Consider the following 19,058-nt stretch of genomic DNA (forward strand, 5'->3'; position numbering starts at 1 on the left):
CAAAGTGAAATTTACGTTGAATAAATTGCTTATTCATGAATTTAAATTGTTGCTCGTGAAAGAATAACAAAGCTATCGAGCGGAGTAATATTAAATTACTGTTAAAATATCTTTCTAGCAATACCTTAATTCGTATAACGATTATAACGACGAGGAAATTATTTCTAGGTGAATTTAAATTTTCCTCATAAAAATATAGCAAGGTTACAGATCAATGCATGGTTTACAGTCGGTTGAAATATATTTATCCAAGGGAATATCTTTATAGAAACGATATTTCCCGATGAATTTAAATTACATTGTTCGTGAAGAAATAAAAAGGTTGTCAATCAGTGGCAAAGTCAGTTGAAATATCATTCAACGAATTACAATGCACTTTGTGCAAAGTCGATTAGCATTTTAAAGTGCGGATTTAGGGAAAGGGGTGGGGGGCTATATAAAAAGTGCAAAATTAAATGGTGAAACGGATGCATTGAGAGGGTTGCGAAGGGTTTTCTCATTTTCCATGTAGGGCCAATCGGTTGTAATGTGAGAAAAGGTGGTCAATCAGTGGCAAAATCAGTTGAAATAACATTCAACGAATTACATATACTTTGCACGAAGTTGATTAGCATTTTCAAGTGCAGAATTAGTGGTGAGGGGTGGGGGGCTATATAAAAAGTGCAAAATTAAATGGTGAAATGGATTCATCGAGAGGGTTGCGAAGGGTTTTCTCGTTTTCCACGTAGGGCCAATTGGTCGTAATGAGAGAATAGGGAGAGGAGGCCATGTTCGAGGGTGGCACACGTTTAAACGGATTAAAGGCTAGCTTAACCGCTCACTTTCTTTCTCCCTAAAGCTTCGACCTAATCGACTTTCCCGAAAGCTTTCATCCCCATCCCAGCAGCTCTTCTCAATGCACTTTTTCTCTTCCTCTAAATCAGTTGAGAAATTTTTAATCTACCCAATAAGAAAAATTTCACCCCCCCCCCCCCCCCTTATTGAAATTCCAGCTTAGCCCCTACAATCGTTTCAAGAATCGCTCCCCGGTCTCTATATCTATATATATATATATATATATGTTTTAGCTATATTAATCAAAAGTAATCTTTATCATCGCTTCGAGTACGAATAGACCAGTTTGCTAATTTATAATTATCCTAACGTGCGATACAAGTTTTCTTTTTAATTAAATATATTTTAATAGGAGAAAAAAGTTTGTAAACAGGCTCATTGTATCCGAGCACCGATGATCCTATAGAAAATTGTTAGATCGCAATTTAACGTATATAACAACAATGCCCATTGCACACAATCGCGAAACTTAAAATGCAAAAGGTTTATTATATAGGTATATATATATATATATATACAATGGGCATGTGTAATTGTAAACATTTCGAAACACGTCCCCGGCAAATATTCTGACACGATATTCCAGTCGATGTAAGTTTTCCATGAATATATAGCTTCTGTAATAATATCCGCAATGTAAAAAGCACAGAGGCGTAAAAAAGTAAATTTGAAAAGACAACTTTGCTCGTTGTAGGATTTAGGAAGTCGAATCACGTGTTGCACTCTTCTAAATATAACAATAAGTTGAAACGACACAAATATATCAAGTTTTCTCATTCCAACTTGCCAAAATAAATATATTCGAGTTTCGAAGAAGACGGTCCACGGTTGAAAAGAATTACAATAAATATAAACACGAAAATCATTTTGTTTTTGACGCAATCCATCTGCTACACTGATTGAAGTGAGACGTACGCCAGTTGAATCTGTTCTTCGAATAACGCAACACACATCATGCATCTCTCTCTTTTATAACTTTAATCATTACAATAATACTCGATATCAATAATTCATAATTTAATACTGTAAATTTGAGTATTTACCAAATAGCTCTGTTTCAAAAAACGCGCGTATTTAGGTTAGAAAAAATGTCAAATTTCCATGTAGCAAACAACATTTTACAGTGAATAAAATTGGAATTTTCCGACTATCTCATCCTTGCAAAACTATATTTCAAGTTGTCCAACTTGTTGCACTAGTGCAGCATTGTAATATTGAAAGTAAGAGATTTTTTATATTGGATATAAGGATAAAGCTTGTCTTTTACATTAGTAAACACTGCAACGACTCTCGAATAAGAGAATAACCGAAAGAGAGGGCATAAATATTCCATTGATCGTCGCGGACAAAGCAATTTAAGCGTGCCTCGATCGTGCAATGTGCACAAAAAATAGACACTTTAATATATACAGATTCATTTATATACAGGGTCCGTCATTTGAAACGCTTCGGGGTATAAATACAAGAAGATGCGTATCACAATAACTACATTAAACATATCAGATTTTTGTGTAAAACCTTTCCGAGTGTAATTAGTAGGACGTTTGGAAAATCTTGCAAGTAAATTGATATCTTCGATAGTTACGGAAATGCGCCTCTTCCTCTAACATATGCTTTGGGCTGTTTTAAATAACGGACCCTGTACATATATATATATATAATACGATACTAAGAAGCTGTAAAAAATTAAAGCATCATAAAGTCTAAATGCTGAACCAAGACACGCGAAAGGAAGTACGACTAAAAACAGGTTGAAAACAGAAAATACCAAAAAAGAATAACCGAATAAAAAGATATTTTTCGAAAAACTTACCGCAAGTCAAAAAACTGCGCGGCGCACAGTGGCGGGCGGGAAAGTTAGTCCTCTCTGTGGTAGCAATGGAGAACGCGAGCCGCGCGCGGTGCGACGGAAGTCGTGGCAGAAGTGGAGTAGGAGAGTGGGGGGGGGGGGGGGGGTGGTTATGCAGGGAAGAGGGAGTCAAAAAAAAAAATTGCTAGCGTTGCGCCGAAGTGGTGGATTTGTTAAAAATTGCGTCGTTGGAGCGTCGAAAGTAGTAGAGGCGAGAGTTTGTACCGGCGCCGGCGGCGGTTTCGAGGTTACTCGGAGAGGAGAATTTGCCTCCTTCCTGTGAGGCGGAGCGCTCGATGCCGACTGCGCCAGCCGGGCCACAGCAGGACTGCCACTACTGCCAGACGCGAGACGCACGGCGTACGCCACTGGCCCACTGGCGTGGCAAGCGCTATATAGTGGCTTGGGGAGTATATACATATATATATATATAGGAACGGAACACACGCTTTGCGACGATTATATCGTTCGGCAGCGCTTCACAACGCTCTCCCCGTCAACTTGCCTTTACTACTTGCTGGCTGCTGCCTTCTGGACAGCTAAAACTCTCTCTACCCCCACTCCTCCCTCGTCTCGCACTCACCCCTCTCGAGGAGTCTGCGCTTCGCCACTCCTAAGCTCCCGAGCTTTTCCACCTTTTTCCCATCACTCTCCTCGCTTTCCGCCACTAAACTTCTTTACCGCTCTCTTTCTCTCTCGACTCTTTTATACTATCCCTCATCCCCCCCCCCCCCTCTTTATTCCTCGCGTCGCGATTATAACATTTTTCCACAATTTTTCTCCCTGAAAACTACTGCACCAGGACTTTGTAATTTGATCTATTATATAACGCGGATCAAAGGCTAGAAACGTCTGGCTCTCTTGGACAATTTTCAAAGTCCCCGCGAATTACCAGTAGAGTTTCCGTGGCTTTTCCACTTTTCGCTACTGGAAAAGAGAAGAAAACTGCACGTCGTCTCTTTTCCTTTGCTTTTCGTGGTTGGAGAATGTTTGGTTCATTGAAAAGTTTCCTCGATACTTTTCCATTTGACGTTGGATCGGGTCAGGACCATTCGGTGGTTGGATATTTTTCATGCATGATTCTTGGAAGAGGTTTTTTGTTTTTCTTGTGGAAATTCCATGACGCTGTGCTCGCTTTTCATTCAACGAACGGGTTAATCTAGAAAATGTCAGTTTAGAGGGATTTTTTTCGTAGAAATGAAATTGAGATTTCGCCAAGTCGATGAAAATAATGTTTATCCGCGCGAGTATCGCTCGATTTTACTTGACAAATATTTATTTAGCGAAAGGATACGCGCGGCTAAAAATGCCCCGGGCTGGATTATTGGCCTTGCTTGGTAAACTTTGGCCAAGGTGTGCCTCGTGACTGCAGTCGGTCGACCTACCTGCTCGGCTCGGCTGGCTCGGCTAACTTCGGCATCCCATGGATGAATGGTTAGCCTCTTTCGAGACCTCACAACTATATAATTATATAACCACCACCCTCACCCGCGTTATTATTAGATTTTCCGCGATATCCCAACTATTTGACCGTACACTAACGATCAAGCAGAAACAGCGCCGAATGAGATAAAACCACTGGGTGTGGCATGATTTATATACAAAATAATAAAAGTGTAAGAAAATTGAAGAATCGATGATCAAAGTGCAGTGTATAAATTGAAAAGATTTATGAATTAGGAGTCGATGTGAATGTGAGGCACCGCGATTGAACGAGTAGTGTAAAAGAAAAGAGAAAAATAATGTAAAATGGCAAATCGTGCATGGCCGGTGCCAATGCAGTTGGACCGATTTTGCTGACTGAGAAAGCTATTTAACCAATCGTGCGTGCTAAGGCTTTATTTCCCTGGATAGTATTCAACTGGTGACATTTTCTCTCATTAAATTGGAGCCAATAGATAACGTGGTATGCAGGCAGGCTTTTGTACATTATTCGTCATTTGAAAACCGTTAATTGCCAAAATGCGATGGTCATCAGTAATGGCCGGGGTCGTTTGTAATTAAACTCTGCATGCATTATTATAAATAGATAATCAAGCTAACGGGTCGAGATGTAAATATCCAGTGTCAATTAGAAATAACTGCTATTATAATCAAATCAATTATAGCCAATCTGAAAATGTGATATACTTTCTTTGCTATGCAACGAGAATGCGAGGTTTCGATGCAGTTGAATCGATCGGTTCACATCTATCTGCTTGCCTATTTCACTTATTTCATTCCCTTTAATTTCAACCATTACTCCATATCGCACTCATTCGAAAGGATCGAAAAGCAAACGAAACGATGATTATATAATCTATCATAGTTTATTGTATAAATATATCACCAAATAATATTACAAAGAAAATTTGCTTTTGCGCAACGAGAAAATGAGAGCACGAGAGATCGAAGGTTGAATCGATGGGGAAAGGGAGGGTAAGGAAAGGGAAGGGAAAACGTGGAAAACTTTTAAACATTATTATTAGCTGCAACGTTTTGCACCAGGAAAAAGTTTCCGAAAGTAACGTTTGACGCGTACCGAATAGATAGAAGCAGCTATTTGCCGTCTGTTCGATTAACAAGAATAATTGACCACAAAACTCTTCCACTGGTAGTCATCACGCATGCTTTGCACACTTTACACACAATATATAGTAAAAATATATATCTCTTTAATTCTTACAAGAAGTATCATTATAGTTATCATTAACTTGAGTTAGATCGTTCAACGCTAGAACAATAGAAAACAGTAAAAGTTCTTCTCCCTTATTTAAGCTTTTTCTTAGAAACTTTGCTGGATCGATTGGATGAAATATGTGATGAGGAGAAAGGTTGGATAGAGGAAAAGGTAGCAAAGTAACATTTCGTTGGCCCGAACGACTTTCTCGAGGAAGAGCGGAGAGGGGCAAAGTAGGGATGCGAACAGTTATTATTGCAAAGAATTAGTAAAGATTGTCGTCTTTCAAGCGACTAATATTGCTAGGAATTGTTTCGTGCAACTATGAAAATGCTTGTGCGCGTTTCCTTACTGAGAGAACTCGACTCGTAGATGATGGAAATAATTCTATAGACACATCGAGTCCTCGGTCTCAGTAGTTGGTTAAAGCCTCCTGCGTAACCTGCATATATAAACAGCTTACTCCATTCCTACTATTTTATGGCAAATACGGAATATTTGTTGCGCATCGCATAACATAGAGGCGCGCGTGCGCTAGAAGGCATCGTTCTCTCGAATCATCTTCGCCATTCGCTTCGCCACTTAAACTGTTAAGAACGCATATAACGAGCTAATAACATTCGAGTCAACGAGAAATTCGCTTGCATGCGCAATATAAGTATTTCTCAAAAAAGAAACTTAACAACAACGCGAGACTATCGATTTCAGTCGTCCTGATAACACACTATCACTCGGCGGACAGATTAAATTTCAATGGTTGAAAAAAAGGATTTTTTCTATCCTGTCTGCTCGCGCTTCGAGACATTGCGAAGCTACGACATTCTTTTCTATATATTTATTTGATTATATATATATATATATATATATATATATGTTAGGGTGGTCGTTAAAAAAATTTTTTTGACGCATCCTTAAAAAACACTAGTATTTGATGAGAAACTACAGTGGTTGAAACCTGCGGCCTGACAAATGATGGAAACACGTGCCTCATTGCGATCAAATATAATTTTTGAAGAATTTTACAGTTTTTCGCTGATAACTCATTAAATATTCGATTCTATGAAAAGAAGCATATAACCTTTTCTCTGCAGAATTAAATTCTACATAATAAAGGTTCTATACATTTTTCTTCTAGAATGCATACTAATCGAGATATTGCTGAAAAATCGATCCTCTTTTTCGTTTATACACATTATATTGACATATGCTCATATGAGTAGTTATTCTTATTTCGCTGTAGTTACACATTTTATTTCTCTTAATTCAATAAAATATGTTAATTGTACGGTAAACTAAAAATAATTATTCATATAAACATATCAATATAATGTGTATAAACGAATAAGAGGATCGATTTTTCAGAAATATCTCGATTAGTATGCTTTCTAGAAGAAAAATGTATAGAACCTTTATTATGTAGAATTTAATTCTGCAGAGAAAAGGTTATATGCTTCTTTTCATAGAATCGAATATTTAATGAGTTATCAGCAAAAATTATATTTTATCGCAATGAGGCACGTGTTTCCATCATTTGTCAGGCCACAGGTTTCAACCACTGTAGTTTCTCATCAAATACTAGTGGTTTTTGGGGATCCGTCAGAAATTTTTTTTTTTAATGACTACCCTAATATATATATATATATATATATATATATATATATACTGCTCTCTTCAAAAGACAGTCTCGTTAAATAAAATTTATGCTATAATGCGAGTAGGAATTATATTATATAATTTCATCATAAATTTCTTCTTTGTTTTTGCAAAGATCTCGTTGTGAAATCCTCTCCCTCTCTCTCTCCATCTCTCTCCATGTCCCGTCCGAGAGCCTTTACGTGTCGCAGCTCGCACAATTGTATTTCGGATGTCGATGATTTTACTGGGATGGACTCGGAGAATTCAGCAAGGACTCGGGATTATCCTTGTTAGTTTAACGTCGTGCTTAATATCGTATTGGCTGCCAGACGCCGGTAGCTTCGTCCCGACGATAATAATGGGGCCTGTTATCCCGGAAAACAGTGACGGCTGGGAATTGATTGTCCTGGATGTACTTGAGCGTTGCCCGCATCTAAAAAGTAAAGGAATTATATATATATATATCACGCAAATTGTCATTGACAAAGGGCTCGATAATGGCGCGTCTCTGTCTTGTCTTTCTTTCATAGTACGAGAATAACGGTTACCTGAGATACGAAATGTGGATGCTCTACTTCGGGTGCCGTGGAGAGATGCTGAAGAATAAATTGATCCGATTGGGCCAGCCACAAATCAACGCCTCTCAGAGGATCGTAATTGAATGGACCGATCCTCAACAAGCCTAGGGTACAATCGTAAACGTCTAACACCTGTAAAACACGCACGTGTATGTGTACAGAGAGAGTATAAATATTGTCAATACAACACGAATCGTGCACAATGATAAATCTTATATACAGGGTGTACCACTAGAAACGCCCCAAAGCATGGACACAAAAACTCGCGCGACTTTTTAACTATAAGAAATATTCAATTTTTACATATGACCTTATCCTCTTGTTTTCGAAAAGGTCATGTGTATAAAAATTGAATATGTATTACAGTTAAAAAGATACACGCGTGTTTTCGTATCCAAGCTCTGGGGCGTTTTATCCGATAATACACCATGTATACAACTCGAGAATTAATACCTGTTGTCCTCCTCTAATCTGTCTGGCGTTCCTCAGCGCCTGATCCGGACCTTTATCGGGAAATGTCGCCGGGAAGATTTCGCCAGTTTTGATGTTCAATCCAATTCCGTAGATGACCGGGTAATGGATGCCACCTCTGACGGTAGTGTTCAACTCCCCGACGCAGCACAGGGTCAGATCGATCTCGACAGGTTGTTTGTGGAAAGCGGCTGAGGGAGGGACCGCAAATATGTCATTTGTCTTTTTCCCGCGCTTTTCGGTGCACGTGCACTCACCGAACCAACTTACACAGAATATTGTAAAAGAGTTCCTCCGAGTAATTTCTAGGATCGGAGAATCCACCGACGATTTGCAGCTCCAGTCGACCTTCGGGGTAGCCCATCGCCAGTTCCGTCACCCTTTGGACCATCGCGGTCGCGGCATCCTCCGTCCCGGTTCCGTCCAGGTGGGCGAACGCGGTTGCGCCGGATCCTGCAAATTCCAACGTTCAATGAGATTTCCGTCGAATTGATCGAGCCTCCTGGAGGGGGTGTAGAAGATACGCGAACATTTCAACAAAATTACTATATGTACTTTACATGGAGAAGCGATCTAAACAGCAGCGATTAAATATTTTTTACAGGCTAACCAATCAAGATTAAGAATCAGTTCTTGGTAAGAAGAATGAAAGAGAGCGACGATCGGTACATAACATGGACAAGAAACTGCGCGTTCGACCATAGAAACGTTAATTTCTAACGAATGGTCGCTCGTGCATGCGTGTACAATTGGGTGGTGGAGAGTAATATATATATATATATATATATGTATATAGCTATCGAGAAATAACTTACCGGAATGCCTGACAACGGCGATCATGCAAGTGGTCATGTCGTCGGAGCCGAAGATGCTGACGTTCTCTGTAAGCAGATAAGGGATGGCGTTTGTGCGATATGAACGACGAACAGTGTTTTTTGTCGACCGCTGGTTGTTCGCGTGTGTGCGTCCAGTCGCGAGATTATTTACGACGGAAGAAACGATCGTTTTACGAGAGAATAAATTTGAAATGGCGCGCACGCGCGAGCGTGTAAGGCGGCGGCAGTTTGCCGGGGCGCAGAAATTAATGGATTGGCGCATAAATTAGCGGTGCGGGGGAAGGGGAAGAAGGTCGAAGGGGGGTGTTGGTTCGTTTATCGTAAGATAGCGTGGACTGCCGGCCAAAAAAACGCTCTTGCCCTTTTTTTCTTCCCTCGCGGCGGCCCCCAAAGAGAGGAGCAACTTGTTGCGATCGCCGCGAGGATGGGAGGGGGGGGGGGGGTGGCTCCCGAGTTGGCACAAATCTTTCGTCACACCGAGTCTGCTCCGGTACTATAATATATATATATATATATATAGGTAAGGAGGAGATGCGGTGTGTGGCGAAGGTACAGTGGTGGGGGGTGCACTGCATGGTGGCGGAGGCGGAGGCGTCGCGAACTAAAGAGGTCGGTCCGTCCGTCAGTCCAGGTCGCCACTCGTGGCGCGCGTTCACCCGTTCGCCGCGTTGCGTCGCGTGCGTCGATGGCCAAGGCTGACCAGCCGGCGGAGGGTAATCCCCTCGTTCTTTCTCGTGGCGAACAAATTTTTCACTTGTTCTCAACCAATTCTCTCTTTCTCTCTCTCTCTCTCTCTCTCCTTCACTCTCTGGAAACGTACTGTCGTGTGGAAGCGTAGCGGCCATCTCTCGTTGCCTGATGTAGAGCAGACCCATCGGACCCACCAATTTGGCTGGCATCGAATGCAGTTGAGCAGCAGATTCGCGATATACCGGGTGGGCAGCGTACAACGACCTGCTGTCCGCCGGCACATCCTCCTGCAGGACTCCGTTCACAACCAGCACCATCTGTGGGAACACAAATGGACGATTCTTTATATATACAAAAGATTTTTTCTATCGTCTCTCGATATCTCCGTTACGCACGCTCTTCTCTCTCTCTCTCTCTTGATCTTTTTACGCGTACAATAATAAAGTCTTCTCCTCTCGCGATGTATCTCGGTGTACCATCGGGGCATTATGACAAACCAACCGAGCCCGAAAGTTCGAAGATCATCAGCCATTGTTAACGCTCGCTCTCGCTCGCTTTAATCCTCCGAACAATAACGCGAAACGAGCATTTTCCTACCCCCTCCCTGCCCTACCGCAACTAACCTTTCCCACTTCGGACCGTCCCGTCGCACATTTACACTTTTTACCGAGTATAAACATAGCACCTCCTTGAACAAAACGCTGCGGACATCTTTGATTCCGTCGTACTATTGTTGTCTCTCAGATTTATTTTAGTTTTTAATTATAATTTTTGCAAGAAATAGTTTACAAAGAGAGAGAGAGAGAGAGAGAAGTGGTAGCAACCGAAGCAATAAGATCCAGTCGTCTGCGAGCAAACAGAAGTATAGAAAGTACGTATATAGTACGAGGAAAGAACTAGATCTATCGATGGAGCAAAGTTCATGGAAAAGCTTCGATTTCAAAAGCCGGTAAATTCCAGAATCTCTCGCTTGTTTGCACGAAATTCAAGGAAAAAAGGGATAACGACTTGTTCGACGAGCACAATTTTCCAGATATACGAACACCAGCTCGTTTCTTTTTCTCTCGCGCATTGCAAGTTGGATGAAATTTGACCGAGCGAGGCGAGGCAGAGTTTTGTCGATACATTTGTGAAATTTGTTTAAAGTCTGCGACTTTTCCTCTAATAATTTCAATTGTATCGGGCCGAACATTTGGGTGCGAGACAATTAACGAGAGAATATACATATACATATAGATATAGGAGAGCGAATGGCGGCGGCATCGGCCGTTTAACCCGAAAGTGCAAAAATCTGGTCTGGCTTCGACCCAGCTAACTCGTATACCCTGAATATGGGTGCTGCCTTAAGCCCTTAAAAAATAAATGAGAGAGAGAGAGAGAAAGAGAGAGAGAGAGAGCAAGACGGAAGCAAATATTGCAAAACTCTCAGCAGACATATAGAAAAATATTCCATTTAGCGGAGGCTGCTGCGTAATTATTTTACACAGAGAGAGAGAGAGAGAGAGAGAGAGAGAGAGAGAGAGAGAGAGAGAGAGAGAGAGAGAGAAATCCGAGCGATTAACTCTGGCTTAATCAAGCGAATGATAAATACGTCAGTCGATTAGTTTGCTTTGAGGCCAAATCAGTAAAAACATTTCTTACAAAACTGTAGCACTGCTCCTATATATATATATATATATATACACACACTATTAATTCACGTGTCTCCTGATCAAAGAGACTCGAGAGATAACTTGGTAGAAAATAACGTTATTAATAACGTATTTTCTCCCCGGCGATACCGTATATAATTCACTCTGATAATTCAATATTTTTGAATGGAAAAAAAGGCTCACCTTCTGTTCCCGAATAGTACACTTATACTCCGCTGCAGCTCGCTTTATTTACGATGAATAAGGAACAATTTTCTCTACGTCACAACGATCCCTCTCGATTTCACAAATATTCTTATGTGCGTGCAATGTTCGCTTCGATCAAACTTCTAATATATATATATATATATACAGTTTAAATTCCACAGATGAGAAAAAGCCCGAGTTTCATCGTTGATCAATTGGATCGGTGGAGGATTTTCCCGAATGTTTTCGATCGATAAGGTAGATCGTAGGATGCAGTGGTGCAATATATAGCTCCAATGCAATAATAGAGAGAGAGAGAGAGAGAGAGAGAACCGTAGAGGAATATGATGGGAAGCGATAAAGAAATATCGAGGCGCGCGAGAGAGGAATCGGTCGATGACTATAAGGACACCGCGACGCGACGCAACGCGACGCAACGCGCGCGGCGCGACTCCATTCAGTCGTTGCCGGCAACCGGAGGCCCTCCACTAGTTAACCAACGGCGTTAATTGCGTTCCGTTATCAGTGGACTGCTCGATTGGTGGCCGCTCAGCGGGCCAGACCAATCCACGCGGACCGTTCGATACCGCGACTCTCCTCCGCGGACCTCCAGAATAACAACAACGCGTTCCGTTCGTTCGCTCTTCGTTATCAACAGCCGCTCGCTCGAAACTACCAAAATAACGCATATTTATATATATATATATATACATATGAGTGTTTTTGAATAATCCATCCATACAAAAAGACTCTGGAGAAAAATGAAGATTATTAATTTGCAGGTTGGAGCGCCGTTTGGAGAAAAGTGGCAGTTGCTGCATGCTTTTGTGCCTGCATGGGAGAAATTTCCACCCACTTTATTCGATTGCTTAATGAGACTGACAACGGTATATGTGTATATATATATATATATATATATATAGATGCACACTGATCGAGTACTATTAGAAGAGTCCCTCGGGACAGGATTGATCGGGTGGTGGTTCTGGCCACTCTCTCTCGTAGAATTTCTTCATTTCTGACGAGTATCGGACAGCGTGGGAAAGAGCATTCCCCTTTGCGAGATTTCGTATAGGTGTACGTGTCACCAAGCTAGAGAAATCTACTCTTCTTCAATGACTGAGATGCGTGATTAAGCCAGCAATGCCAAGTTTCGTGAAAAACAAAGTAAATTCATTCACCGAGTCCAGCAATAAGAGGAGATATATCTAACAATATTCATGTTCAACGGTCGACGCGCAATTCCACTGAAAAAATTCTCGCATAGAAAAACGTTTATCTTTCGAAGCTTTCGCACACGTACGCTTTTCTTTGTATATATATATATATATATATATAGGATATTTTCGATAGAGCAAAGAGAAATTCTCGCTGGACCTGTGACGATACGAGGATTACCTATATAGTTATATATATATAGCTCTCCTGGCCCGTTCTCACGGAACTCAAGGTCGTTTCCGCCACCGCCAGTGTTTTGGAAAAACGGACGAGTCGCGACACGCACGAGGAAGAAAAGACAAAATGCGGCGGTGGTGGTGGGGGTTGGAGAGGAGGGGGGAGAAGAGCCAACAATCTGCCACAATGGATTTTCAAGAGAGTAATTTCGCTGGCAACAATGACCGTAGCTGCACTGCCGTATAATCTCGCACACGGAGAGCCGGCTCTCGCTTCTAATTTTCCAGCTACGTCATGGGAATTCCGCGGGCCGCTCGCTTTTTACGCCATTGCACTTTTGAAAAAGAGAGCAATCACGAAAAGCCACCGATATATCCGAAGCACGCATACGCACGGTACGCAAACGCACGTGTGCGATTCGAGAGCACTGACAAACAACTTTGTGCACCATGGGACCGGACAACTGCAGACTGCCGCTAATTCGCTCCTTCGGCTGCAACCACGTCGATTACTGCACGCTTGAAAATAATGCGTGTTTCTGCAAAAATTCGTAAAATGGTATATTGGATAATATCGAGCTTATCCGTAATGGATCGTTGAGTTTCAGAGTGGATCGAGCGGTTTTAATCGGCGATCGACTAGATCGAGGGAACGAGGGGGCGTAGCCGTTGCAGCGAGGAACGCAACACGAGCAAGAAGCGAGCGAGTCTCTCGGCGGCTGCGGCGAGGAGAGCTACGAGGGAGTCTCCACTGACGATCATCGCCATGATGATGATGATGCTCGTGATTATTATTATGATGAACAGGAGGAGGAAGAGTCCGGTGGTGAGGGGAGAGGGGGGGGGGGAGGGGGGCAGACGGATAGAAATATTAAAGAAAGACCAAGCAGAGGAATATGAAAAAGGAGGGAAAAGGATTCGTTCCGGCAGATTCTGCGAGAGATCGCGCGCTTTCATCCCGCGCAGCCTGCTCATCGTCTTTCGTTCCTCAGATTTTATCGCCAGCCTAACGTTTCATCCGTGCCTAATCCTTTCCGTGCATGCGCGGCTTCGCTTCCTGATAAAATCACAGTCAGTCCAGTCTAACTTTGCTCTCCCTCGACACTCGCGACTATTACCATAAGGATTATCTCAACTTTTACTCTCGGTCTCGATCTCCTCTGATCCTACACGTATACACACACTGTAATATTAATATTAAAAGGTCCTGCTCCTTCTCTCTATTACTCTCGCGTCATATAGATGTATATACAGGGTTGTTCGGATACAACGAATCAGACCATGGACATAAAATGCTGTTATAACTTTGTAACTAGAAGAGATAGCAATTTTTGTTACAAGACCTTTTCCAAGCGTCTTTTATTGATTTGCGTTCAGAAAGGTCTTGTAGCAAAAATTGATATCTCTTCTAGTTACAAAGGTAAACAGCATTTTATGTCCAAGGTTTGATTCGCTTTATCCGAACAGCTCTGTATATATATATAATGTCATATATGTCGCAGCAAAAACTCGAATCGGCACACACTCCGTTCTTTCACTGAGAAAAATTTCACATTTATTTTCATCCAATTAACAGTTATTCGTGATATTAATAAATTAATTTTATTAATATTACGAAAAATTAATTGATCGTCAAGTTATTCATAGTATCAACAAATTTAGTTATTGAAATCACGAATAACTGTTAATTGGATGAAAAGATTTTTCTCACTGCTCCAACTCCTTTATATAATATATTATTGTGCCAAACCGAGCTCTCGTTCGATAAAACTTTTATTCGAATTTAGCTCTTCCATCAATGATTATCTCAATTTATACCCAGATTCTTCTAATCCTACTCGCTAAACTCTGTGTTATACTGTAATCTATAAATATATATTACACTCTGTAACCTCTCTCTCTCTCTATCTCTCTTTCTCCCTCCTCTTTCCCACACTGAATCGGATAAAAGGAACGATTCTCCGGTTTACCGACGCCTGCCTCTGTTCTCCACCTGTTCTTGCAAATTTCTTGCTAAAAATAATTTATTCATTAGATTAGGCTTTCTTAACAGAATTTACTAGATTCTATGATTATCAATCCCTCTCGTATACCAGATTCTTGCTAAATATTCCAATTACTTGACTCATACTTGGGGACCTGATGAAACTGATGAAATCAGAGCCGAGCTTAACTTTTCCCTGATTTTTCTTCTCCCGTGATAATCTTATCCGTTCCTCCGAAGAATAGATAAATTCTTCTGTTCCAACACCATGATATACATATATATATATATACTATTTGTGCTGCACCATGATGCACCTCCTACTCAATTTTTTCTCTTCGCCCCCCTCGCTCGCACTGTGGTTCTCATAAGCGAGAACGATTCTCTCTTTAATCTCTCCTGTATATACTTGTGATTCTTGCTAACTCTCCCTCTCTCTCTCCCTCTCTCTCTCTCTCTCTCAAGAAATACTCGTATACCAATTAAGAAACTCGAGTGAATCAGCAGCAGCAGAACACGAGAGGCAAACCGTTACACAGCTCTCTTAACACGGAGCAACGAGAAACTCGTTCGTCGTTCGATGATTTTTAATCGCCTCGGTCCTCCCCGTTCCAGGAATGGCTACTGGAAAAATGGAAAAAGTCCGCTCCTCGATAGATAAGGTGTCGGACATAAATATGGTCCGGTCGTATCTGGAGCAGAGATAAGGACCGAATCTCCCTGGATACGCGCAGACCACTCCAACACATCTGAAAATTCCACAATCCATGAAAGAGATTAAATTTCTCCAATATAGCCGATGATTTATCGCCGAAGCTCGAAGCTTCGACGCGCTTCTCAAACCGATGAAAAAACTATCGACTCTTCGAGCTAATAACATCGATAAGCACGAGCACCAGCACGCCATTGAGCGATAAATAAAATTTCTCCACTTCAGACTGAAACAAGGGAGTATCTTTACAGATTACGAGTGACAAGTAAATTTCTGGAAATCCCATCAGCTGCTCAACGAAATACCGCAATAAACGTGTATATATACGTGCTCCATCAAACTTAAATGGACAAAGATGATTCTCCATCACGAAGTTCACCAATTGGCGAATAGAAGACGGCCGGATGACGGATTTTCGAAAACGTATAATATGCAGCAATTGTGATATATCGTATAGTTGGGGTGCTGCCAGCACGCAGCGCCGTTTCGGAACTATCAGAATTTACCGCAACAGATAATGGCGCGCTGCAAGACGGGAAGAAAAGCGAGAGAGGAATCGAGATCATCGAGCAAGCACTATACACACGGGGTAGAATTATTTATGAATTTCATTTGGAGTCTCGAATGGAATGGATTCGTTCGTTCCCGCCGTTGCTGATAAAAAGCAGCAACAGCAGCCAAACTGATGGATAGACGTGCCGCGCGTCATCGCTCAACCTCATCCTTATATATATATATATATAGCTGCATGGCTCTTATCTCCCCGATACCAGTAGAATTCCGTAACGATCAATTATTTATCCGCAGTTGCTATTTGCACTCTTGGAGGATCTCCTTGCGTAATTATTTCACCGTCGACGTCGTCGAGGAGAAATGAAAATTGTGCGAGGAATTTCTCGGGAGGATTATTTCCAAGATTGCCGGGCCATAGTTGCTTTCGTGGAATCGGCTGCGCACACGTGGGAGCTTGGGAACCTCTGGCTAGGAATAAGAATGAGTAGGGGGGAAGGGTGTCTCCCTAGGGATAGCTCGGCGCGTCCAGTGCTCCTATATATTTCCGTACATATATACGTGCAGCCATGGTGCGGCGGTCGGCTCTCGCTTGGAAAGCCCAATAATTAAGGTAATGGCTACTTTTCAAGTGGATTTCCGTGTGGCTCGATCCTCGCAGCAGCCTCGCTTCAGCCTCACCGTCCATTACGGTCACGAACCGTCCTCCCCCACCTTCTTCACTATCGCCATTCATCCTCCCTCGATTCCTCGCATCTTTTTTTACAAACTCGTCTCTTCGAAAGTCTATATATATATATATATACGATTGTCGAAGAAGAAACAGTCGACGCAATAAAACGTTATTCAATATTTGTTCAGTATGCATTCTTATACAAACACATAAAAGTTTTTGCCATTTAAACGTGAAAACGATATGTTTGGCGGCTCTTAATTATTCGAATGATTAATTTTGTGCAGGTTAGGCGCATAATGACTCTCGAATGGTCTTCGCGTTGACTCGTCCGCAGGAAGCAACTGCGAACGATTTGAAGAATTCTCCGCGCAGGCCAGCCCCTTTCTCTCTCTCTCTCTCTCTCTCTCTCTCTTCTGATCGTCATCAATGGACAGACGTTATTGCGAATTGAATTATTAGGACAAATTAGCGAGAATGAATGAACGGGCAATAGCATTGGGTTCTGCTGCCGTTCAATTGGGAGACTCCGATCGACCTATGCTATATATATATATATATAATAGGTATAACGCGACGAGCAATCTCTCTCTCTCTCTCTCTCTCTCTCTTTCTCTCTCTCTCTCTCTCTCTCTCTTTCACTCTTTCTCCCTCCTCCCCTATGACGATTATCCAACCATGCTAGATTCCTATTCCAGGTAATTCAGCGCCTAATTAAGCCAGGCTGATTATGTAATCGCCAAGTGCGTAAATTACCAACTGTAGGATCGTTCCGGCAATCGAGGGTATCGGCTATCACTCGACGATAGCTCATAATTGATTTCCTAATTCGCTCGTTCGTCCATTATATTCAACACGACGAAAACTTCTTGTTCGGAGACCGTTCGAATTTAAAACACAACCCGGTTGCACGTTAGATTTAAAGAGACTGCGCATTCTCGTAGATATATAATTTCAATTTCATTCTTTTCAATGACTTAAAAATAAAAGGTATAGCTTGGAAACAGTTGTTCTTCCCAAAGATTATTCCTATATTAAACAGAATACTTTGAATTTGCCTTTTCTAATAAATTAATATCAAAATCTTCGTTTACTGCGTATTTAAGACTGCCGTAGTCTATATATATATATGCATAGGGGAGATCGGGGATAATTGTAAAAAAAGTAAGTCTCATTTTTTTCCGAGAACCCTACTGATGTTAAAAATCTCAAAAAAATGTTGATACTTACTACATATGTCTAGAATGCAAATATATTTTTATTGAAGTAATATTTTAATTGATCCATAAGCAAACAATTAATACAGTACCACGTGCAATTTGTTACATCCGGCCCTACACAGGTATGTCAATTGTAACACATCGATTCTCAATTGTAAAATGTGAGTAATTCCCATAGTGCATGGATAAAAAAGTAATTGAAGATACTTCGATAAACAGAGTATGTTATCTAAAAGTTAAAATGCATTAAAAAATGAAATTTACTTGTAAATAATCAAAATATCCACCATTAACTATTTTATAAAAATAAAATTCTTTTTATGAAAAACATTTTTATTTCCTGTAACATTTGAACATTTACTCGATCAGAATAATGTTTATCGCAATACGTAATGTTAATTAGCATGGTACAATCGACACCAGTTTACTTGTTACATTTAATCCCACACATTTCAAATTATTACGCAGTAAAATTTCACCAACATACCCTAATAGAAATTCATCCAGTTTTTTCGATGGCCTATCTAGTATCTATAACCATCAGAGAAACTGATTAAAGGAAAGCTGATCAAACCCTGATTTGGCGCTGACCACCTTATAGTCAGATAAACTAGTAAAGGAAAACTGACATGGTACTGATTTGGTGATGACCACTTACATGCATGTATATTATTTTCATAGGTAAGTCAAGAGATACATCTAAAGGAAAACTGATTTGGCGCTGCTTAGGGCTTAATCAGTTTTACTTAGTTTTTAACAACTGATGCTATTTCCGTAGTGATCATCAATGCATATGCATGGTGATGATCGGATGTGTTATATCTCGTGTTATATTAAAGCTTATTGTATTATTGCAGTGAGTTCAATTGTGATGAAATTTAAATATATTGTAATATATGTGTATGTGTGTGTTTTCATTTAAAATCCTTCACATTTAAGCGTATTCAAAAATTCTCTTAATAAATTGATTATTTTTCAAGCTATAGGGTAGACTGATGTAAGACAATACAAAGGATAAGAGCAAGTACCGTGCTTAGTAAAAAGTGATCTAGTTTATAATTCATTTAAAACAATAATTTTATTAATATTTTGAACTGTTATTGACAGTGACAGTCACAGTTTAAAATATTAATGAAATTGTTTTAATTGAATAAGCTTACTTTTTGCTAAATGCA

At 40.8% G+C, this 19,058-nt stretch overlaps 2 protein-coding genes across 2 annotated transcripts in view; both read right to left on the reverse strand.

The window, feature by feature from the left end:
• LOC136784797 (GTP-binding protein Di-Ras2) overlaps nt 1-3,170 on the reverse strand; it is an 86,075-nt gene extending 82,905 nt beyond the window's left edge. The window contains exon 1 of the mRNA XM_066745700.1: nt 2,648-3,170. The gene's annotated coding sequence lies outside the window, so the exon portion shown is untranslated. The remainder of the gene's footprint in view (nt 1-2,647) is intronic.
• A 1,800-nt stretch (nt 3,171-4,970) lies between these two features.
• The window catches only part of Ntan1 (N-terminal amidohydrolase 1), a 39,356-nt gene continuing 25,268 nt past the window's right edge, over nt 4,971-19,058 (reverse strand). The window contains exons 3-8 of the mRNA XM_066745671.1: nt 9,683-9,869; nt 8,842-8,907; nt 8,297-8,479; nt 8,009-8,217; nt 7,526-7,687; nt 4,971-7,410 (exon numbers count right to left, since the gene is read on the reverse strand). Coding sequence (XP_066601768.1) covers nt 7,285-7,410; nt 7,526-7,687; nt 8,009-8,217; nt 8,297-8,479; nt 8,842-8,907; nt 9,683-9,869 — 933 coding nt within the window. The 3' untranslated portion in view covers nt 4,971-7,284. The remainder of the gene's footprint in view (nt 7,411-7,525; nt 7,688-8,008; nt 8,218-8,296; nt 8,480-8,841; nt 8,908-9,682; nt 9,870-19,058) is intronic.

This window comes from Prorops nasuta, unplaced genomic scaffold (genome assembly GCF_024137725.1).
Source record: "Prorops nasuta isolate Cenicafe-Biocafe unplaced genomic scaffold, Cenicafe_Pnas_1.2 PNAS00072, whole genome shotgun sequence".
Taxonomy (NCBI): Eukaryota; Metazoa; Arthropoda; class Insecta; order Hymenoptera; family Bethylidae; genus Prorops; species Prorops nasuta.